We start from the raw sequence: 25,539 nt of genomic DNA on the forward strand, positions 1-25,539 counted from the left end.
TGAAGAGAAGAACAGGACTGCATTGCTTGGTCAGTTGAGCATTGCTTTGAAAGTTGAAAGTTGTTTCTTCACAGAATTTTGAAAGCAGAACTGGGGTACCGAATGGTGCCGAACCAGTGCCGAACCGATCGGTTTCGGGACGGTTCGGTTTTGTTAGGCATTTTTATGAGTACCGAACCGTGTCAAATAATCGGTCTCGGCTTCGGTATACCTTAATTACCGAACCGTACCGAGCCGATCCCACCCCTAGCCCAAACACTTACTTATTAATGCTATAGCAAGGTTTCAAGTTTTACACACTCGAATAAACATACAGAGAAGAAAGAACAACGGCAACGCCTACGGAAGGCTTACAATCCAGAACAAAGGCAACAAGTATATAGAAACCAAAAGAGCAAGACAACAGACAACCTAAGAACTCAAGAGGTACTGATTCTCCAATCCATACGAGCAGCTGAAGTCAAGATTTACTGATTCTCCTTTTAATTAATTCTACAAATATGCTTCTAATTAATGAGCACTTAAATGAGCTGAAAGCAACTGAGCATTTGCCTAGACAACTCCGAATCCGAGTATCTGACTGAGTTATATATTTTAAGGAATCCTGGACATGCATCTTCACTATGCTCTTTGGAGTTTATCAGAGAAAAGACTTCAACTGCCAACATCTGACCAATGTGTACGTTTAAATTCAGCTACCTAATTGAGGAAGCCCTTCTCCTTCAGGCTTCCAACAGTGTCTTTGACCGTTACTTCAAAAGGAAAGAAGTTAATTCCTAAACCTTTTGCCTTCTCGTTGGATACTTGATAACTTGGGTCAGAAAGAAGAATACGATGAGGATTATTGTCATCCTCATATCTGCCAATGATTAATGATATGGGGAATTTAGTAGGATAGCTAGCAGTAATCTTAATTAGTGAAACTGGTAGCAGTTGTATTTTGCAAATGACAACGTACCTTTCCGGAATGTACAAAGTGGGATAAAATTGTCTTATAATCTTCAGAACCTCGGAAATGTGTGCAACATGGTTGACCAAACAATACCTTCCACTGGCTGAAGGAACTTCAAAGGCTTGAATATGCGCAGAGGCAACATCTCTAACATCAACGAATCTGTAATTTGAAGCGGGCAATGCCTTGCCTACATAAAAGGGCAACAAAAATTAATCAATTGCTAGCTTGCAGCACAAGAATCATTCAACTGACTTTCCATCAAACTCTACCCCAATCATGGAAGATTGAAAAAGATAGGTGTTGAAGATATGCATGTGTACGTACCAGTTAGGAGACTCTGAATCACTTGCACAGAGAGATTGAGAGTCGGCTGTAACAACGGACCAATCACAAACCCTGGATTTATTGAAACCAGATCAATCCCATTTTCCTTGGCGAATTTCCAAGCAGCATCCTCAGCTATAGTTTTTGAAAGAATATACCATAGCTGGACGTACAAGTGAAAAATTAATTAAGAAAGTTCAACTTCATAGTTCATAACTCCATACCTTATACAGTTATACTTCTCACAAAACGTAGAACACAAAGTTGTACCTTATTCTTCTCACAAAAAAGTGGATCCGAAAACCATGTTTCATCAACTACCACATCTGAGGTCAGAGGTTTTCCGGTCAATATTACTGCAGCCATAGAAGAAGTTAAAACCACTCTCTTGACAGTCGGAAATTTTGCACATGATTTCAGAACATTATGTGTTCCCTTTACTGCAGGGTCAATTAGTTCTGCCTGTGATACAGAGACAAAGGATTATTGCTGTTTTTACATAACGATTGATTTGAAAATTATGGTGATTTTCTTAACAAATACAAAGCAAATTAAAACACACACACACATGTTCCTCTATGAAAAGTATTTTTTCTTTAGTCTGTACGTTTTCTTGTTAACCATCATCATTGGGTCTGTCGATTACATGTAACTAATGTTTCGAGGAGATTGATTAGAGCACAATGTTATATAAGTTGTGCCACCTGGTCATTAAAGTATTTATTATGCATGAAGAATGCTTCATATATATAGCTGGCCGGTGAAAGAAAACCTGTAAGCATTATGCACGATTACAGTTTACAGGAACTAATTGCAGCATATTCAACAAATTTGAGCTAACCTGCGGATTAGTAGATGACAATAGGACAGGGGATGCTGTATGAAAAACACCTTCGCATCCATCAACGACAGGGTCAAAAGATCCTTCTTCTAATAAATCTGCTTTGAACAGATGAAGCCTTTCCTTAGCTCCATCAAGTGAAAGCAAGTGTTCTGTTTTCTTTGCATCATCTGCATGTCGCATACATACGCATAAGTACATAACACATCAGTACTGAGTCCAAATCCGACTCCATTTTTAATAACCCAGAACTGTAAATTAATCGACAGTATATACAATTTGGCACTCAAAAAAAAAAAAAAAAATTGACGACTTGTTGCAAATTTAAGGTTTTTACCAAACCGACATGGCTAATGACGGTAAACAACACTGGACACTAAGAACCAAGGATCCTGACTTAGATCCTAAACTTTTGTTATGGAAAACAAAACAAAAAACAGAATTAGTATATGAAAACAAAAGTTATTGAAAGTGGGGTTCGGTAGTAGTACTGACTTGGGTCACGAACGGTGGCTTTGACAGTATAACCTTGTTGTAATAAGAGCTTCACTAGCCACGATGCTATGTAACCGGAGGCTCCTGTTACACACACAACCTTAGTTTCTCCACTCATCCTCTCTCTCTCTCGGCTCAGAAGCTTTGTGTACAGTCATGGTATGTTATTATATATGATCTGGGTCAATAATGGGAGGCAGCTTCAGTACGTCACTCTTCAGCTCAGAACAAATTAACGTTGTCACTCGTTAATTTGTGACGAAAGGGAAGGCGTCATCAGCTTTTTGTTCTCTTACCAAAGTCAAACGCATTGCAATCAGCACCTGCGTCATGATCATTAACAGTGGCATAGCTTAGCTACTATTCAATTCCAATCTTTTGGAAGACATGATAGCTTAGTCGCATGAAATGCTTCAACCGATGAAGGTTCACCATGCATTCTTAAAGTCTAGTACTACTGAAACAGCCAGGATGTTTTCGAAAGCAGACATTCTTTTCTGGTCTTGTTTGTTTGCCAAAAATCCAAACGGCTTAATGAGTGTGACACCTTGACCAAGAGGTTTTTTTTTTTTTTTTTTTTTTTTTTTTTTAAGCAAAATCGTGTACTCTGCAAATCTGCAATCACTTCAAACCAACCACAGGCGCCCAATGGGACCTAACCAAAATAAGTCCAAAGATCCCTTTCTCCTCCACCACATAGAAACCAATATCACAAAGGCATGTGTCGTACCCATGAAAGGCCGCGATATCCTCTATGCAAAGGTGGCAACACAACATTTACGTAAGGCGATGACACCCGGTCTGCGGAAGGCAATTAACCCTTAGGTTTATATTCCCAGACAATGCAAGTTGATACAAATTTGGGTCGTTATGTTGTTGATGTTCCTAATACGGGGTGAACTTGTTTAGGCATATTTTTTTATTATTAAATCAAGTTTTCACTCCGTTTTGTGGTTGTTGAACTCAAAGAAAATTCATTCAATATTTGCATTGATTCATTTGCTAGCATATAAATTTTGTACCAATGTGTACCACAATTTCTATATTTCACGAGGAAATAACACTAATGTTGAGTAAATTAGAACAACCAAATGAACCAACAGATATAAGGGCAAATCAAATTTCAAACTAACCAGAAAAGCTGAAAAAAAAAAAAAAAAACTTAAAGAAATGAAAGGGTGTTGTAGAGAATTGGAATTGTGTGTATATTATTAATAATAGGAGCCTTTATATAGGGAGTTACAAAGTACACAAAAGGTAATAGAATCCGAATACAATTGAATACCTAGAACCTTCTCATATAACAACTCTAAACCCTAGTTTGAAGAGGCACATATGATGTCGACATCCTTCAACACTCCCCCTTGTGCCGCTCAAACTTGGTGATGACGCTTTGATCGTTGCCTCACTAAAAACCTTGTCAGGTAACAAAAACCCTGTGGGACAAAAATAACCCTGGTCGAAGGACAAAAAAAGCACAACACGTCATTCACTCTTCGAGATCGAACATGTAGACATCATACCTCCCCCTGATGTCAATATCTCCCCCTGATTGCTACAATCATGGGAGTTTGGATAACTTTCTTAATCCAATGCTCTTCACATGTTTCTCGAAGGTGAATTTAGGTAACGACTTAGTAAATAAGTCCGCTACATTATCCTCAGATCGGATTTGGTTCACTTCAATATTTAGAAGTGCCTGTTGTTGCTGATTGCAAAAGAACCTAGGCGATATATGCTTGGTGTTGTCGCCCTTGATGAAACCTAATTTCATTTGTTCAATACAAGCTGCATTATCTTCATAAATGCATGTAGGTTCATCTGTGGTAGACTTCAAACCACAAGTTCCTCGAATGTGTCTAACTATAGACCTTAGCCATATGCATTCTCGCACAGCTTCATGTAGAGCAATAATCTCTGCATGATTTGAGGAAGTAGCAACAAGGGTCTGCTTTGTAGACCTCCAAGATATCGCAGTGCTTCCCATGGTAAAGACATAACCCATTTGGGAGCGACCTTTGTGAGGGTCAAAGAGATACTCTGCATCAGCGAAACCCATCAAGACATTGTTGTCATTTTGATGGAGGGGAGGAGGAGCACGGAAGGTGGCGTTTTGCCTTGTGGAGTCCGATCCCACACTTCCGTTATTTCTTTTCTCTCTGTAGGGATAAAACAAGCCCATATCAATCGTACCTCTCAAGTATCGAAAGATTGTCTTTACACCAATCAAATGGCGGCGTGTTGGCGCAGAACTGTGTCGAGCTAACAAGTTCACTGCAAATGAGATATCCGGTCTTGTGCATTGAGCTAAGTAACAATAATGTGCCAATTGCACTTAGATAGGGCACTTCAGCCTCTAATAAGTCTTCATCCTCATCCCTTGGACGAAACGGATCTTTTCCGGGCTCAAGACTACGGCCGATCATGGGAGTACTCACAGGCTTCGCTTTATCTTCAGTAAAGCGCCTTAGTAATTTTTGAGTATATGGTGACTGATGGATCATAATTCCATCACTCCGGTGCTCGAGTTCTAATCCGAGACAAAACCGTGTTTTCCCAAGATCTTTCATCTCAAATTCGGATTTCAAGTATTTAGCAGTTACCTTTAACTCATCTAGAGTTCCAATTAGGTTCATGTCGTCGACATAAACTGCTATAATTGCAAATCCGGAACTTGTCCTTTTTATAAACACGCATGGGCATATTTCATTGTTGACATATCCCTTCCCAATCAAGTAGTCACTTAGACGGTTATACCACATCCGTCCGGATTGTTTCAATCCATATAGTGAGCTTCTCAATCTTATTGAAAACGCGCTCTGTGGTTTAGAGCCATTTGATTTGGGTAATTGAAGTCCATCTGGAACCTTCATATATATCTCTGAATCTAGATCCCCATAGAGATATGCTGTAACTACATCCATAAGCTGCATGTCAAGTTTTTTGGAAACTACAAAACTGACAAGGTATTGGAACGTTATAACGTCCATTACGGGAGAATATGTCTCCTCGTAGTCGATTCCAGGGCGTTGTGAGAAACCTTGCGCCACAAGGCGGGCTTTGTATCTAACAACCTCATTTTTCTCATTAGGCTTTCTAACAAAGACCCATTTATGGTCAACAGGCTTTTTACTTAGGGGTGTCAGCGTTATAGGCCCAAATACCTGTCTCTTTGTTAGTGAATCCAATTCAACCTGGATCGCATCTTTCCATATAGGCCAATCTTCTCTTCGTTGACATTCTTCAACGGAGCGAGGTTCGATATCATCGTGTTCTATAATTCCTTAAGCAATAGAATATGCAAACACATCATCAAGGATAATAGAATCTCGATTCAACGTCTCATGTACACTAGTGTAATTCATGGAGATCTCCCTATTCTCTGGAATTGGTTCGAATATTGGAACGTCTCCCAATGATGTCTCTTGGACATAACCATAATCCGGAATATCTTCATGAGACGGGTTATTTATGTCGATGATTAATTGATCTTTTTGTGCCAAACTCGCTTTCTTTCTTGGGCGAGAATCCATCGAACCTTTGGGCCTCCCACGTTCCCTTGCTGGGAGCCCGGCCTGAGCCACATTGCCATCACCATTAGTGGTGGCGGCGCCATGCCCATTACCTCTAGGGGTGGCGCCATGTCCATGATTTTTAGGGACATCAATCCTTGCAGGCATGTTTGCAGCAGGTATATGTGATCTTGTCACTTAATTTAGCGATATCAGAAAACGCATCAGGCATAGAGTCTGCCACGTTCTGAAGATCGAGAATTCTCCGCACTTCAATTTCGGACTGTGCAGTTCGGGGATCAAGATGAGACAAAGTGGAGACAGACCACGACAATTCATGTCGTTCCTGTTGAACATTTTTGTTCTTATCTCCCCCTAACGACGGGAACACTGTCTCTTCAAAGTGACAATCCGCAAATCTAGCGGTAAATAGATCGCCTGTCAAGGGTTCTAAGTAGCGGATAATAGTTGGAGAGTCATATCCAACATAAATGCCTAATCGTCTTTGATGACCCATTTTGGTGCGCTGTGGCGGCGCAATTGGCACATAAACTGCACACCCAAATATGCATAAGTGTGAGACATCAGGCTCATATCCAGTAACCATCTGGGACGCAGAAAAGGGTTGAGTGGCAGTAGGCCTCAGACGAATGAGCACATCTGCATGCAATATTGCATAGCCCCAAGCAGAAACATGGAGATTGGTGCGCATAACCAATGCCCTAGCGACCATTTGGAGTCGTTTAATGGCAGCTTCTGCGAGACCATTTTGGGTGTGAACATGAGGAACAGGGTGTTCAACCTCAATCCCAATGGACATGCAATAGTCATCAAATGTTTTTAATGTAAACTCTCCAGCATTGTCAAGACGAATTGACTTAATGGGATGATCAGGGTGGTGAGCCCTTAATTTAATGATTTGTGCTAGGAGTTTAGCAAATGCAGCATTTCTTGTGGACAAGAGCATGACATGTGACCAGCGTGTCGATACATCAACCAACACCATAAAATATCTAAATGGCCCGCAAGTTGGTTGAATAGGTCCACAAATATCACCTTGGATTCTTTGCAAGAATGGAATATTTTCCTTAGTGTCCTTTGCATAGGATCGTCTCGATCCTAATTTTGCTAAAGAACAGGCTTTGCAAAACGAAAGATGGGCTTTAGAAGCAACCAGGGAAGAATCCGGTTGAGCCACGAAGTCACAATTGACTTTAGAAGTAGAAAAAGGAACCAAGGAGGCATTAGTGGTGTCAATACCACTTTTGGGCCGCAGGGGGTAGGCGGCGCCAGCCCTACCTTGGACCAAATTTTGGTTCTGACTTCTTTTCGTTTTGAAAAATGAATGTCCGTGTGAAGTCTTTAATATACGGATCATCATATCACGACCTGGATGTCCCAAATGGTCATACCAAAGCCTATATGTGTCAGAATCCCATAAGTCATCTCTCATGACATGGTTGGATTCAATAATTCGAATAGTGGTTGCATACAACTAGGGCTGGCAAATTCTCCCGAATCAAACTGTACCAACCGCATCCGAGCCGAGCCAAGTGAATTGGTAGCCGAAAAGTCGGTAACCGAAAACTTGGTACTGTTGTACCGAACCGACTACATGAAGACGGTACGGTAATGGTATGTAATTTCATACATTTACGGTATACCGTACCGTACCGAACTCATCTATAATACTCATATTTTTTAAATTTTTTATTCTTCTCTTCTTTCTGGACGCTTCTTCTCTCTTCTCTTTCTTCTTTCTTCTTTTTTTTATCTTTTGATGTCTCTTTCTGTCTCTCTTCTGGTCTTCTTCTTTTTAGTTTTTTATTCTTTTCTCTTTCTTCTGTCTTCTTTCTTCTTTCTTTCCCCGTCTCCTCTCTCTTTTTTTCCTCCTTCTTCTTCTGTTTTGTTTCTTATCTTCTTCTTCTTGAAAAATAGCAACCTATAAAGTGTTTCTCTCAGACTCTGCTCTCTTCCCAGAATCTGATTCAAACTCGACCCTGGATCTCTCTTTTACTTCAAGTTTCTTTTCTTGCTTATGTTGATTTTCTTTACTGGGAGGAAAAATCTGGTTTTGGGTTTAGTTGGTGTTGAGTAAAGTTTTGGTTGTTCATTTCTTTGCGTCTTGGGTTTTGTTAGTTGTGAAATTTGGTGAACACCCAGATGAGGTTTTGTTAGAAATTCAGAGAATCATGCTTTATAGATGAATGAAGTTTGAAACTTTTGTTTGATTTTAGCAAAGGTTGCAAATCTGAGGTTGCTTCTTCCTTCACCACAACACTCTTCCATCACTGTGTGTGGTATGGAGACTGAAGAGACCCATAACTGTGCGGGTCGAAGAGTTCTCAGAAGGAGAAAACAGAAGAAGAAGAAGGGATCGGTGATGTACTGGTGACTGGTTTGCGGCCCAATGTCAAAGTCGGTTACAAGCCCAACCGTACCGAACAGACCGATTAAATCGGTATACCGGATTTTGTGGCCGGTAGTGGTATGATTTTTTGCATACCAGTATAAGTTGGTACGGTACATGGTATCGGCCCGTAAGCTTCGGTACCGAACCGAACCCAGCCCTACTGATACAACCCAATAGAGCAACACATAAGTTTCTCTAATACTGGTTTATGTCCGTAGTCATTAGAGGTGATGCAAAGGAACTCTTGTCCATTCTCACAATGTGTTTCCACATTAAAACCATTGGCCCTTATATCTTTAAAACTCAATAGGGTTCTTCCAGCCCTAGGAGCATATAGAGCTTCGGTGACATTAATACTTGTGCCATTTGGCAACATAAATTGAGCTGGTTCTCGACCATGAATCAATTGTGATGGTCCAGCCATCGTAGTCACTGAAGATCGACTAGGCGTCATCCATAGAAATAATTGCCTATGTCGCAATATAGTATGTGTGGTGCCACTATCAACAAGGCATTCCAACTCTCCAGGAAACATACTGAAAAATAATAAAGTTCGGAATTAAAACATGTCCATGACATTGAATAATAATACGATACTTTATTTATAAAAATAGCCAATGATTACATCAAAGGTCCCAAAAGTCTAATCCAAAATAAAGAAAATCAAACCTAGACAAATTGTAGTCACTCAATCTGTTTGGTAACTCCAATCAAATATGACCAGGAAAGTAGAGAGAGATGTTGGTGGAGCGAGGCTCTCTTAAGTACCACTAATCTCAATTACTTTCCTAGACATCATATTTCATTGGATGCGTCACATGAGAAAGAGTTAATACAATTGTCATTTATTGACTAAGGCAAATTGCCATTACAAAATTCTTGGAAAATAAAAAGGACTATTCTAATCAAAGTCTGCAGCATCCTTGTGCACTTCATCGTCATCTTTGAAGTCCTCTATGGTGAGGTTGACGTCTCCACCATCTTCTTCTTCTGCAAGGTAAACTTCTTGCTCCCTCAGGTCCCTGTATGCCCTGTATCTTGCAACTAGTTGCTGGCTTGCCTTGCATTGCTTGAACCAATGCTCACTTGATCCACATTGATGACACATATCATTGTGGTTGCCTCCCTTCAATTGAGGTGCACGTTGTGGGCGTTCCCTAGGAGGGTTGGTGCCACCACCACGACCCATGGCGCCACCACCATGGGCCATGGCGCCACCCCCACGGCCAGGGATACCACGACCCCCTCTCCCACGTGTGGCATTGCCACCACGTGTATCCGCACCAAACTTGCAGTTTCCTTCCTGGTTAGGGTGGTTATATGGACCCATACGTCCCTCATGTCCCTTATTCTTAGGGTTCCGCTCCTTGCGCCCTCCTTTGGGTGCATTATAATTCGCCTCATGAACGCTCTTAGTTCCAATGGGCCTTGAATTATAATTCCTCACGAGTATGTTATCATGTTTCTCAGCTACAGATATGATATTGATAAACTGATGAAACCTCGTGATCCGTCCAGCATTGACCTCAGTACGATATTGCTTTGATACCACAATGGCTGAAACGGGGAAGGTGGAGAGAGTTTTCTCAATTAGCTCTTGCACCGTGACAGGTTGTCCACAAAATCTCAACATGGATTGTAAGCCAAGAGCTTCTGAATTATATTCAGCAACAGACTTGAAGTCAGCAAAGCGCAGATTATTCCATATATTGAACCTTCAAGTCAGGGAGGAGGGAATCTTGAACATTGCCAAACGCTCTTCTAGCGCTACCCATAGCTCTCTTGCATCCTTGATCGACATATACTCCAATCTGAGTGCTTTGTCCATATGACGTCGCATCAAGATAACTGCTTGAGCATGCTTTGTAGGTGTTCGGACGAACACAAGATCCGGGTTAGGTGCCTGGATTATGGGTAATATTCCCTTTAAAGTGAGGTGGTTCTCAACATCAGTTACCCAACTATGGTAATCCGAGCCTGTTGAGTCAAGCATGGGAAAGTCGAGTCTAGGTTCATTCGACATCCTGAAAATAAGAATAGAAGATATATTAGTTTCAAAGCTAAACTTCCACGAAAACTAAAATAATAAGATTTCCGAGCTATGCTACCAAGAAATCAATTTCCAAGAATCTTTGGATTAGACCAAACAATGATGTTTTAATATGGTCACAATTTGATGCTTGTGGACGCTCTTAGTCCGAATATCATGAACACTCTTAGTTCATTGATTACGAACGCTCTTAGTTCGTTAATTATGAACACTCTTAGTTCATTGGTTACGAACACTCTTAGTTCGTTAAGCGTGAATCCCCACAATTCCGCTTATTAAATACTCAAAACCATATTCATATATTTCAAAATTCTGCAGCAAATAAAAGAATTTAAAATACAAGAAAGCAGCAACTTTAATCACAAAAACTTACGTGATGGTTCTTGGCTTGAGAACACGCGCGTGTTGGAGCAGGCGTGTTAGGGCAACTGCAAATAGCAGCGGCAGCAGTAGAGGCAGCAGCACAGCAGCGGCAAGCAGCAGAGGCAGAAGCGAGCAGCAGCGGGCAGCAGCAGTAGCGCGCAAGTGTGCAGCGCGCAGGTTGCAGGGGACGGACGTGAGCGCAGGGGCGCGCGCAGGGAGCAGGCAGCAGTCTTGCGAGGGGTAGGTGAGCTGGGCAGGGCTGCAGCGAGGTAGGCTGGTGTGCAGGTTGCGGTGGGCTGCAGGGCTTGCGGCAGGAGGCTGCAGGCTTGCGGCAGTTTTTGGTGAGTAGGGGTTTTAGGGTTTTTTTCTTTTTTTTCTTTTAGGCTAGGGTTAAGGCTCGTGCTGATAACGTGTTGTAGAGAATTGGAATTGTGTGTATATTATTGATAATAGGAGCCATTTATATAGAGAGTTACAAAGTACACAAAAGGTAATAGAATCCGAATACAATTAAATACCTAGAACCTTCTCCTATTACAACTCTAAACCCTAGTTTGAAGAGGCACACATGATGTCGACATCCTTCAACAAAGGGATCGTGAATTGTAAATGGGTGATTGCTAATTTCACTCTTTATGGTCAAATCCTTTTCTTGACTATTCAACATTTTAAACTTCTGGAAGTGCGTTAAAGGTCTAAGTTTTTGTCTAAAGTACCAGGTGTAGATACATAAATGATAAATCCTTGGAATTTTAGAAGAAGAATTTGAAGATGGGAAATCGTTCGCCCGATCCGCAGAGTATTTATATTGTCACTTTTATATTGCATCTCGAATACATTCTTGAAATGGTGGAGTAGCTTAGGTTAGGGCCAAGTAGTCCCTCATCGGAACAGTGCAGAGTTCTGGATTGGTTTGTGACACAGCCAGTTGGCAAGTTGGTGCCAAAGGTTGGTCATCTGCACATCTGCCCAGGAAAGAGACACAGCCTGAACTCTCAAAACTTGAGTCAAATATTTTGTGTTCTATCTGACTGTATTTACCACACCACAAAATTTCAGAATGCTACACCATGCCACTAGTACCAACAGGATAGTTTTGAGAAAGTATTAAATGACATGTTCACCTTAGGCTAAACCACTCAATTAGCTTATATATATGACAAGTGAAGATTCATATGTCATTTCTTTGAGTCAAAAGTATGTATATAAATGATAACTTGATCAAATGAACTCTCTCTGTATCTAGCTAGAAGACCTTCTTTCTTTCATGTCCCATTTCAAAATACTTAATTTCAGCTTTATACAGAAATTGTCAAAATAAGACACACCCTGCATAGTCCTATGACTCGTACCAAATTAACCCAACTATCCCTGTCTAAGAGAGAAACTGTGACAGAAAGGTACATTAATAATGCTCCAGTAAACCTATACTATCTTTGGACATGTCTCAAATACATACAAAGGAGTTTCATGCAATTATTAAGTTAGAAACTTACTTTCCAGGAAGATTGAGAGCGGGGAAGATATCATGCAAAATTTTCACAACCTCAGCACAGTGGACTACTTTTCCAACTAAACAATATCTCCCACTAGCTGAAGGATTCTGGAAGACTAGAATATGTGCATTTGCAACATCTCTAACATCAATCCATCTATAAGCTACATTTGGAAATGTTCAGTTCCTGCATCAATTAAACCAAAGTTTCAATAAAAAAAATGAACCTATTTTATTTTAAATAGCAAGAAAGTGATAAGACTTGAGATTTCTAATGAGGAAAACATGTTTCACTATTAGTTGTCAACGCAGCATATTGATAATAACAGAAAGAGAAGGAAATGATACTTGAATAAACAAGTAAATCAAATTATATGCTCAATCAACTAATTAAGTTTGAAAACATAGCAAATAACATTTGCATACAAGATGTACTGGAAAAATAACAGATCTTCATAGCTACTGATATTTGTAGATGTAAACATAAGTCCATTCTTTTGTAGAAAAGAAAAAAAATTCAAAGTTCTGGCTGATAACACTGATTTTACGTTTCTAGTATGACAGTTAAAAGCAATACTAACAAGTACTAGGATCTGAGATTCATACACTTTCTTATACAGTGATATGTTCATCACTGAGGAAGTATGAATTACTAACCTACAATTTGTAACTGGATGTCAATACTGCCAATTTGTAAAAGTAGGAATACAATAAAAAGAGATTGATAAATAAATCTGTTAACATATAAACGGATAATAAGATTATGTTAAACTACTTAAATGTTCTATGCTGAGGTTACTAAAATGAGTTCGCATTCTTAATGTAAAAAGAACAAGTCAACATGTATTTCATTATCAAATTTCCTATAACTTGACTCACAAATTCAATCCTTCAATTTTCAAAGAGTAGTTCTACTGTTCCAAAATTACAAATTTTGAGTTCTAAATGACGTGACATCTGATGTGGTAGATGTTACAACATCAAGCTGGAGATTCCTACTATAGAATTGAGGACATGACATTTGCCATGGCAAATGCCCCATCATTTGTGACTCAAATTTTGTAACCAAAATTAATTGACATTTCAGTCTTGCCCTTTTTCAAAGATCATATGAATATTCTAACATTTGAGATCTATTTCATAATTGTTGATAAATATAGAAGAAAGCATCAAGAAAAAGATTCTGTTGGTGATACTAGATAAGGTAATCAAGGACAAGATACACAGTGGGCACTGCATCCATGGTGAAATATATATAAACTATCACACCTAGCATATCCTCAAAACAGGTTGTTCCATAAAGGTTATGGCATATCGACATAATGAGATGGTATTTCTAATAATTGCTTTAGATTACCATTTACGAGTTTTAGAAGGGGTTCCATGCTTGTGTTCACCGTAGGCCGTAAGAGAAGGTCAATCACTATTCCTGGATATATTGTAACCATATCAATTCTGTTTTCTTTAGCAAACTTCCAAGCAGCTTCCTCAGCTAAGATCTTTGAGACTGGATACCAAAGCTGATCACAACCAAAAATTCAATAAACAGAATGAAAATATCTTCTTTTAAATAGCATGAAAGCAATAAGGTTTATCCAATTATGTTCGTATTACTGGGGGTGTGCTAAGCAAAACAAAGAAACAAAAGAGATATAGTTTACAAAATTAAGTAGCATGGCATATGAAAAATGTATAGTTTTAAGAACTACATACCTTTGATTTTTCACAAAAAGTTTGATCTGAAAACCAAGTTTCATCAACTGTAACATCAGGAGAAAGAGGTTTTCCGTTGAACATAACTGATACAATAGAGGATGTTATAACCACCCTTTTCACAGACAGAGTATTTGCACATGATCTGAGCCTCTGAGGACATTAAGTGTTCCCTTCAAAGCAGGATCAATTAATTCTGCCTGACAACGATATAGCGGGTCTTGATTATAGTATTTGCAGATAAAATCGACTTGCATCGATAACTAGTATCAAATACAACTGAATTCTACAACATGTTGGCAAGATGCTACAAACAATGAATGCACATTACAATACAACTGAGCTAAACAAAGACATGCAGGTGCAGCAAACAATAGGCAATTACAAGAAACGGCGAAACATATGAATTATGTAAAGAAAGAGATGATCTAACCTGTGGATCAGTGATTGAAAGAAGTACAGGGGATGCCGTATGGAAAACACATTGACATCCATCAATTGCCGTATCAAAAGACCCTTCTTCTAACAAGTCTGCTTTGAACAAATGAAGCCTATCTTTTGCTCCGTCAAGTAAGAGTAGGTGTTCTGTATTCTTTTGATCACCTGCGGCATGCAAAAACAGAACAGGCTAAATCTCTGAGAATAAAAATCGAAACCAAGTTGAAAATGAAGATTATTGAAAGAACTAGCAAAATTGAGAAAGTTCAATGTAGATAAAAGGAAAAAAGAAAAAGAAAAAAAAAAGACAAGAAAAACAAGGGATGGAACAGACTTGGGTCACGGACAGTGGCTTTGACAGTAAAACCTCGTTGCAATAAGAGCTTGACCAGCCATGATCCTATGAACCCAGATGCTCCTGTCACACACACAACCTTGCTTTCTCCACAACTCATCCTCTCTTTGCTGTCACTCCCTCGCCTCCGTCCCAGTCGAATAGTCGTTTTCACTCCCTCGCCTCTCGTCGCCGTCGTCGCTCGGCACTCTCCGACGTCGCTGATTAGGAACGATAACTTAAATTTGACAATGCTTTTTACCACTCCACCTCACTCACTCCTTATTTCTCCTAGCCGATCATTTCCTGATGGCCTCCGTCGCATTCAGTTGTGAATCTGAGCCTCAGAAATCACGCTTCGTCGACCGGTGGGGCGGCGTCAAAGTTCCACCCCGATGCGGTGGTGGTGGATGGAGATCAAGGGAGAGGAGAAGGAGAATTTATAGAGTTCTGAGAGTCGGGTTCATCTGCGGAGATCCTTCCACCGCCAAGCGTGGAATTCTCACAACTCGGTTAGATCAGTAATCGATCTCGTACAAGTAAACTTCTTCACTCTTTGATCTATACCATGGAATTCGTTTCTTTTGTATACTTTAATTGAAATGCGAAATTGATCGAAATTCAATTTTCATTGATACCTAATCCGATTGGTTAGGTGATTAGGGAGCTTAGTGCAATTACAGAATTGAATTTAGCTTGTTTTGATTTGATGCTACTTCCGTTTCCACTACCGAATTTGAATTTGAATTTGTTGATTTTAAAATGCATCTATTACTACACTAATTTTTCTTCATGCCTATGTTAGTATTTTTCAAATTGATGTTAGTAACTTTTCTACTTTCATGTTGATTTATTTTTTACTTGTTCTTTTTTTTTTTCTAGTATGAAATCCTTGAGAATTTTGAATTGATTATTGAATTAGCTAGTTTCCATAGATGAATTTGTTCAACTCAAATCTTCCTTGATGTTTCTTTATATGCTTCAGGAATTAGTTTCAAAGAAATTTGGTAGGTGTTGCATTAGCACTTGAGGTTTGTCTGTACATGTTGGAATTTGGTAATAGCTTTCTATGCACAATGCTATAGTTAAATGTGCTAGTTTAATATTGTGAAATGCTTTTGGTTTGAGGTGATTTACGTGCTCATGAACCTTGGCACTTTAAGATATCAATTATATCTTTGGTCGAACTATTGATGTCGAGTGAGATGAGTCAAGTGTGCTTGACTGCTTGGTAAGAATCGCTCGCTCTCTGTTTTGGGTGTCTTGCTTTTCAACAGTGTTAGTAGCTTTCTGTGGATATGTTAGTATCTTTTCATACTGATGTCAGTAGCATTTCAGTTTACATTTTGATTGACTACAAATCAGTAGCTTTCTATAACTGTTATAATGGCTTTGCAACAAAATGATAGTAATTTTTTATGCCTATGTTAATATCTTTTAAAGCCGATATCAGTAGCTTTTTTGTTTGCATTTTGATTGACCTTAAGTTGTCTTTTGTCAATAGCTTATCAAATTGGAAAATCAAGATTTTGTATGAAATTCAGTTTTCTTTTTGTTGTGATTTTGTATCTCTAGCATTCCTTGTTTGAGATTTGTGTTGCACTATCAACATAGATAATCTGTTGGTTTTATTGCAATTAGTATTCATGTCAGTAGTTTTTTACTACTGGTCTAGTAGCTTTCTACATGTGTCATAGTAGCTTTCTGTCTTTATCTTAGTATATTTTAGATTGCTTGTTTTTGATTATCTAGTTGATAAAGATTGCTTGTTTTGTTGTATTTTTGTTTTTGCAGAATTCTTCCCCTTTGCATTTGCAATAGTAGATTCCAAAAATCATGTGACACTACTAGAATTTTGTTCATATACATCGGTTCTAGACCGATGTTAAACTAATTTTCGACCGATGTCTTAGTGGGTGTAGAGAAAAGTATAGACATCAGTATAAGCGCGTTTTCAACCGATGTCCCAGACAGCAACCAACATCGATTCTAAAAAACAAATCGATGTATAATCGTTATAATCATAATATTTTTGTATGTTAGGTATGTCTAATTCTTCATATTTTCACATTTTATGCTTAAAAAAGTATATGTCGAACAATACCTACTTGAACATTTGCATCGATTTCTATTCCAGAAGCGATGTCCAGTACACTCGTAGACATCAGTCTCCAAAAAAATTTGTTTGTTCGTGTCTATTTTTACGTGCATCTTGCCACTTTATTCTCCTGAGAACGATGTATGTGCCTTTAGGCAACATCAGTTAATCTATTAAGAATGATGTTTTATGTTACTAGGAACATCGTTTTTCGTTATTTGAAACGATGTCTAGTAATTTTGTAGACATCATTTCTATTTTTCAAAACCGATGTCCTGTATTTCATGATAAATCAGTTTACTTTATAACAGCTGATTTGTACGTTGACAATAGATAACGGTTTGGTGTTTAGATATCGATGTGCATTGGTTTTGTGTACATCGATTTTTGGGTGATATTTCGATATGTTCATAATCATTAGACATCAGTCCAGTTTTAGGTACTGATTTGTAATCTCTGAATTGACATCGTTTTCTTTGACATTAGTGTTTTGTTCCCATTTATATACATCAGTTCATATATATATATATATATATATATCTCAACATCTTAACTCAAGCACATCATCCAAAAATGGGACATTCCATTAATTTTCTTTCCAAATTCATGATCCAACAGAAAACTCCAAGCCTACAAAAGCTAGCCTAGAGACATATGAATAACAAGTTACAATCAGTTTTATCAACACACATTGCCTCAAAGAAAAAAACTAGCCTTACTCCAAATCATTTTAGTAGTCAAAATTCTATACCAAAGTCTGTATATAATCAGCCACTTCAATGCACACCTCATCGCTGTTGGCTATATGATTTCTGAGTCTTTACCGCCCACTACAACTGTATAAACCAACACAATCAAGTCACAATCATTGGGTAAACAAGTTAATATTTAATTAACCCAAAAACAAAACAAACAAACTCAAACAAAGAAACAAACAAACTGCAGCACCTGAACTACAAGATGGATCTGCACAACTACAAGTCACATCCAATACTAATATAACTGGACTTTACCAAATTTAAACACACATAAATCAAGAAAAATGAATCACCCATATACCATACATGTGCATACATGCACGCTTTTAGAATTCTCATGTTGCACCAAATTAAATGCACGTATTTCTTAACGCAAGCAAGCAAACCTCTATTTTAGTTACATCATTTACTTTTTAAAGAAAAAAAGAGCTAATACTTTAGAAAAAAAATAAATAGATGGAAGAGACAGTACAACAGAAGATGTATTACCTGATAGAAGGCGAAGCATAGAGGCCATCAAATGTTATTTCAAATTTTCAATTAAGTCATGACTATACATGTACCTCTATACCATCACGAGTATAGTTGATGAAAGTAGGCAAAGCTCTTGATCCTGTTTGAACGTCTGCCACGATATTCAGGTTCTCGTCCCGCACTTCCACCTTTCAAATCTCCAATCCCACTCATTGAGTAGTGTAATTTAGAATCATAAGTCAACATTTGCTGAACTGATCTAAACTCAACATTTGCTGAAGCTGAACAAAACAGTACCTGCTTGCATAGGTCCTTCAAGAAACTCAGAGTATGCAAAGGGCTTTATGTCATTGAACTTAGCAATGAACGAGTGCTTTACGATATCGATGATCATTTCACAGACGAATACCACACCAGCGTTCTGCAGTACCCAAATGTTAAAACAGTTTCCCATCAAATGTTTCCTCCAGAATGTTTTGAGCTAGGATGAATATGATAAATGCATAAATGTGGAACCTCTCCACAGAATCTGGTCACAAACAAAAAATAAAATAAAATCAAAGAGGATTTAGGACCATCTGAAAAGAATATAAGACTAATCTAATTTAATTCATCGGACACAGAACCACATCGATCTAGTTTAATTAACATAGTCGCTATAAGCCAATAAAAGGAAGCAAACTCACCAAAGTATACCAGGCTATGAATGTTTTCCTTACTATATCACTTGAACACATTGCTTTTTATCTCGGCAAAGTTATAGGACACCAGCAAAGCGAACAAGTCATTATTGTGAGCAACAATGCAGTTTGACAAAGTAATTGCCTGAACAAAGAGGATAAATGCATGAATAAGTACGTAGAGTCAAGGATCCAATGACATTGAAGGGAAAATAACAGAACAAAAATCATAAATTTCTAAAGTAAGGATATTTGAGGTAGTCACGGCTAAAGCTTGGTCGCAAGTAAATCTCCAAATCCAGAATCTCATGTTTTCTGTTGGACAACTACCAAGTCCGTCTACTGAGTTGTAGAGATATGACAAAGATTAGCTCATTGACTTCAGATGACTACTTTTGAAGCACTATGAAAAACAAAATTTATATAACTAAACACTTAGACACCAGATAACTAGAACTCTTAGTTCTACAAGATATTGTACACAAAGAGCAAGATCATATTGTGTATAAAACTTCACATAATTAGTACCTAGTACTCTATCGGCCTTCCAATTGTGCAACTTATAGTTTTCACAGACAAGACACAATACCACCACAATCACTATTCCAAGATACAAGTAATCTCCACTTCTAGTTCGCAAACTGAGCTGATAAATTAAACAACGATCGAAAAAGCTAACCCAAGCATACAAAAATTGCTGAACATGATTATGGCAGTTTCAGCAGAACTTAAAGCATGAAAAACCATGTAGATATAACTGAACTCCTAATATATCAAACCTCCCATAGTTAGCAGTAGTAAAGAAGCTTACAAATCATTTTCAGATCCCTCCTCATAAACAAAAGTGCTGAAAACCGGTCCCATTGATCTTTTTGAATCATTACCGATCGAGCTACCATCTCCACCTTTGCTCTTCTAGCAATACAAAACAAACAATCCGACAAGAAAACCAAACAGAAAGTAAGTAACTACACCGCTGTACTAATACAGAGAAACATCAAAAACAACAAGGACTAGCGAGACCACTCACCACGTACAATCAAACCATCAGTCCAAGTAGGATCGATATAGCTCACTAACAATATCAATGTACTTCTGCCATGCTTGCTAAATCCTCAATCACCAAATCCCCAAGAAAAACATTTCAACCTCCAGACCGTCCAATCTCAAAACCATAACAAAATCAACAGTACGTTCAAACTCAAGGTGACCATACAAATCATAGAATAAAGCAATTAAAACCAAAATTCATTGCAATAGAGAAGTTAAGAAATTCTTTGCAATAGAGAAGTTAAGAAATTCATTGCTAAGTTGCTAACTCTCCCAGTGATCTTTAAGCTGTCAAGCACTCAGTCTTGCATGGCTTGCAGAGGCTATGTAGATCATGAAGCCTTATCTCAAAATTAAACCTCCAAACATCCAAAATAGATAAAACCCAGATGCAAGCAATGACCATTTGACTTGAAAACAGACAATCCCACAGTTTATCTTGGTTATTACCTTCACTCACTACCCAAAACCTAATTAAGTAAAATTCCATCAATTTTCTTCAACAATATTCTGAATAAACCAACAAAACGACATCAAAATCGCACCTTGATGAGGATTGTGTTGCCCCTAAAGAGCTGGAGCTTCTCCATGGTCTCAGGGTGGAGCGCGACGACAGAGTTGACATCATTGATGGCCTCATCGACGACAAGGCGATTCGCTGCCTTCTTCCGCTCGAGAATCGCAGAGCTGAAATCCCTCTTAGTCCCCTTATTGCAACAATTTTCAAAGCAATCGCATCAGAAATCAAAATCCCTAAAAATTTCAGAAAATCAAAAAAGTTAGCTTAAAATCAAAAAGAAGAGGAATTGGATCTGAGGGATTACGGGTCGGACGATTTAGCTTTATCGGTCATGGTGGAAGAAGAGCAGGAAACTGACTCACCAACTCATTCTCCTTATATGTGAGGTCGGGCTCTAGCCCACAAATCCATAGAATAAAAACAACTAGAAGAAAACATCGAAGAGCGAAAAAGAAAAGGGGGGCTGGGTTTAGAAATTCATACACCGATCTGGAGAGAGAAGCTGAGATGAGATGAGATGAGAAGCTAATTGATCTCGGTCAAAGGTGAAGAAAGGTCGAGAAGGAGCTCGGGTTTCTTCGACATTGTCAGGATCTATGTTTCTTCGACTCTCTTGGCGTTTCAGACTCCGCCGGAAATGGAGGAGGAAGGATTGTGATGGTGAGGAAGAGCTCGAGTTTGGGAGCCAGCTCAACTGAGCTCGAGGGTTTCGATCTGTTTCACATTTGGGGTCGGGCGCAATTTTTTTCTGAGTGTGAAAGTTTTGAGTTTTAGTACCTACTTCTTCATTTTACTTAAAAACTTAGCGCGTTTTGCAAAAATAGGTTCCCGCAAATTTTCAAACAAAACTTTTAACACCGGTCATTTTAAGACCCGATGTTAATGATATACATTTAAATCGGTATTTTCTTAAAACGATGTTAGATTACGTTTTTACATCGTGTGCAAGTCTGACCGATTTAAAACATGCGATGTCTATGAACAGATTTCTAGTAGTGTGAATTTGGGTAGTGAAGCCTCCATTGACCACGAGATCATCTGACCAACTAAAAAAAGGTTGAAATGAAGTCTGGTGCTGAAGGTGGCAAAATAATCCCTATGGCTAGTGTACTGTGGTAGAGCTTGACAATAAGAAACATCAACGGTGGTCATCTGAAAAATGACAGTAGCATTACAACATTGACAGTAGCTTTATCCAACTATTGTATTAGATTTTCACAACTATGGTAGTGGCTTTTTACAACTATGAACGTAGCTTTTTACATAATTATATCATTGTTGGACCCTGTGTACTTTTTGTATCATTGAATATGTTTTCTTTTCTCGATTGCAGTAACATTTTTATTTTGGTTGTATCATTTACATTTTCATAACTTTGTTAGTCTCTGAGAATACCTTTGTTAGTCTTTGGGAGTAGCTTTTTTTCTGCTTGGTAGTAGTTTATTTTCCTGTTTGGTTATTGTTTTTGGCTTTGATGAGAGTAACTTTTGGTGATGGTGAGAGTAGCTTTTGTTATTGTTGAGAGTAGCTTTCTAGTGTTGGTGAGAGTAGCGTTTGTTGCTGGTGAGAATAGCTTTTGGTGTTTGTGACAGTAGCTTTTGTTGGTGGGGATAGTAGTTTTTGGTTTTGGGGAGCATAATTTTTTTTTGGTAAGGAGTAGCTTTTGTTGTTGATGATAATAACTTTTGTTATCTCGTCGGAGGTTGCTGAAAATCTCATCAGATTAGCTTTTGTTATCAGTGACAGTAGCTTTTGTTGGTAACAGTAGATTTTGTTGCTGGTGATAGTAGCATTTGTGACCTCACAGGAGATTGCCGGAAATCTCACCATAGTAGCTTTTGTTGCTAGCGACAGTAGCTTTTGGTGTTAGTAACAGTAGATTTTGTGGTTGCTGGAGTTCTCCGGAGGTTGGCTGGAGACCCTTCGGAGTTGGCTGAAGGTCGATTGAAGACCGGCCGAAGTTGGCCGAAGGTCGACCGGAGACAGGCCGGAGTTGGCCGGAGACCTCGCCTGAGAGGAGAAAGAGGATGATTGTTGACTTTTTACTCTAGTGGCATTTATGTAAATATGTTGGTTTTTATAGCTAAAATTTAACACCCTTTTTAATCTAGTGGCCTTATGAGGGGAAAAAAAATAGTTGGTGGCCTTATGGCTAAAAAACATTCAAATATGCACTTATATGTAATTAACCCAAGATTTTATGGATTGTTATAAATATTATATATATGTGGCTGTCCACTGTAAATACTCATTAGTTATGTCCTTATGATGTAAACATTACTCCTATATAAAGGGGTTTAATGAGAATGAAATATACACTTCTACCTCCTCCTACATTTGTTTCTCTATTCTATCTCTCTCTAATTCTCTAGTTTATAACACGTTATCAGCACGAATTTGCTCTTATTTTTCTTCTTCTTCTTCTTTGAACTCCATGATGATCCGCAAGCCTTATGGTGCAACATAGTTGCTTATGACCAAGGCTAATGATCTATGAGTTTTTCTTCTTTCTCTCCTAGATGAATATCAATTTTCTTTATGCGATCATTTACATGTATTTGTATGTATCTTTTATATAATATAATTGTTGAAAATTTATATTTCATATACGACAATGAGAACTACATGTTCCATTGCTCAAGACTCGAGTCCTCTGACCGAGTAGTCTTAGAACCTATGGTTCTATAGACATCACACAAATGTTTTTCTCGTGTGTTCCCTATGGGATCCATTGTTCATATTTATGAACTCTTCGAAACCTTTGTTTCGTATATGAATTTTTCATAGAACATATTGTTCTAATAATTATGGATCCTAATATATCTCATCTTTTCTCTTTGTAGAAAGATGATGCATCTAACAAAATTGGAGTTTGATCCTCTTAAAATTTCTGGCAAGAACTATTTGATGTTGAAATTCACCTTATGGCTAAAAACTTTGGAAATGCCATCAAAGTTGACAATAAGTCATCTGTGCAAGATCCCGCCAAGCCTATGATTTTCTTGCGTTATCATCTTGATAAGATCCTAAAAGATGATTACCTTACGGTGAAAGATCCACTTGAGATTTGGCAAGCATTGGCTGATCAATTTGCTCACCAGAAAACCATTGTTCTATCTAGAGCACGATATGAATGGACGCATTTTGCGCCTTCAGAACTTTAAATCTGTCACTGATTTTCAATTCCGCTAAACATATGATTACCTCCCAACTAAAATTATGAGGAGAATCTGTCAGTGAAGATAACAAGCTCAAAGTCCTGATTTTTTTGTGGACAATGGAAAACATATTGATTACATGATCAGCGGCGGTTTTCTTGACACCGATAAATTTTAAGCCTATGTTTAGGCGCTTTTTTTGTCTCTATTTATTTTGTTTAGCCTATGTTTTGGCACCGATTAAACATAATTATGTTTCATTATCTTTATCTGTTTAATCACATTTATTATGTTTAAATTACATTTATTACAATTCTTTCATAACTGAATTTGTCATGAGAATTTGTTGCAAGAGTTACAATTATCATGATAATATTTCTAATTACCATTATCTGGTAGTTATTGTTATTAATAACTCATTTTATTATCAATTTTATTACCATTCTCTGGTAATTATTGTTATAAGTAACTCATTCTATTACCATTATTTGATACTTACCATAGTTATTTATATTAATGTCTTATGATTATTTTTGTCATATCTACCTCATATGATTATGTCGTTTGTGAAAAAATAACAAAATTATTTTCCATAGCTGGGACTTGAACCCAGGTCTTTTTGGATGCAAACAAAATATATTAACCAACTAGACTACACCAAATTTATGATTATTTTGTTACAATGTTATATTAATGCATGTTAATTTCAATTACTGACTCTAAATAAATCTGTCTCTATTTTAGAATATTTTGTTACTCACCAATTGATATCAACAATATCAATTATATTTTCAACAGAATCGAGGTATGTATTTTTCATGAGTTTGACGACTTCAATTTGATCTAATCTTATTATCTTATCTAATAATTTGATATAAAATTGTCAATTTATAATGAGATATAAACTACATGTTTCTTGATCCAATTACATGTGGACTTAAAATTCCTCCACTGATTGTTATACAATCAAATAGATCGAAACATCTTGTTTATTGATCTCCAATTATGTCAGGACCTTTGTCCCATTCTCTTTATGAGTACATGTGAACCTATGTTCACTCCACTTTTAGAACATGCTTCTAATTGTGAAGACTCAAACCAAATGTTTTGAGTATGAGGGCTATGGTCCCTAAATCTATTATTATTGGAGTATATGCTTATACCCATATGGACTACTGTCCCATACTCGAAATTTGAGTATATAATTTTGACATTTGTTTTCAGTGTCAAACAATAATATGAACCACGTGTTCATTAATAAATTCATTTTGAACCATGAATGTTCATGATAAATATAATGACAAACATAGTTGTCTTGCATGCATATAATGCAACTATGGACATGATCCATTGCAATTGTTGATAATTTTTCACAATTGATGCTTCCAAAAACTAAGGTAACAATCATCTCAAGAGCTGCAGATCTTGATTGATGGCCGGCTCCAACTGAGCTCGTATTATGTTACCTATGTGGAATACCATTATTTGGTGATGAAAGTTTCACCTACATTAAGTTGTATTAATCAACTATAAGTATACTACTGTATACTATATCATGAATTAAAAATTTCATTGAGCCAAATAAAATTATTTTGGCGTGACCAATGTGTCATTATTTTATCTACTATGTCATGTAGACTTATCTACATACTTTACATTGTTGTATAATACAACAATAATTGCAAACTTTCCTAACGAGGATATTATAATTTATCGCATATTTGCGAGTTGTCACTTTAATAAGACAATTCTCCCGTCATTAGGGGGAGAAATATTATGAAAAACGATATGAATTGGTGTGTGATATTTATCCACCATGTCTTATTATTATCTTAAGAAAAAGTCTCAATCAATTATGAGAAATTGAG

At 37.7% G+C, this 25,539-nt stretch overlaps 1 protein-coding gene and 1 pseudogene across 1 annotated transcript; both read right to left on the minus strand.

Annotated features, from left to right (window-relative positions):
* Positions 1-244: 244 nt before the first annotated feature.
* On the minus strand, positions 245-2,746 carry LOC133715710 (phenylacetaldehyde reductase-like). Its single transcript, XM_062142327.1, has 6 exons — positions 2,616-2,746; positions 2,121-2,290; positions 1,550-1,741; positions 1,280-1,442; positions 959-1,142; positions 245-859 (listed from the first exon to the last, which is right to left on the minus strand). Exons 1-6 carry the CDS (start codon positions 2,731-2,733, stop codon positions 700-702), a joined length of 987 nt encoding a protein of 328 aa, XP_061998311.1. The 5' UTR covers positions 2,734-2,746; the 3' UTR covers positions 245-699.
* Positions 2,747-11,843: 9,097 nt separating this feature from the next.
* Positions 11,844-16,656, minus strand: LOC133715711 (cinnamoyl-CoA reductase CAD2-like; annotated as a pseudogene).
* Between the last annotated feature and the right edge of the window lie 8,883 nt (positions 16,657-25,539).

Source organism: Rosa rugosa, chromosome 6 (assembly GCF_958449725.1).
Source record: "Rosa rugosa chromosome 6, drRosRugo1.1, whole genome shotgun sequence".
Lineage (NCBI taxonomy): Eukaryota > Viridiplantae > Streptophyta > Magnoliopsida > Rosales > Rosaceae > Rosa > Rosa rugosa.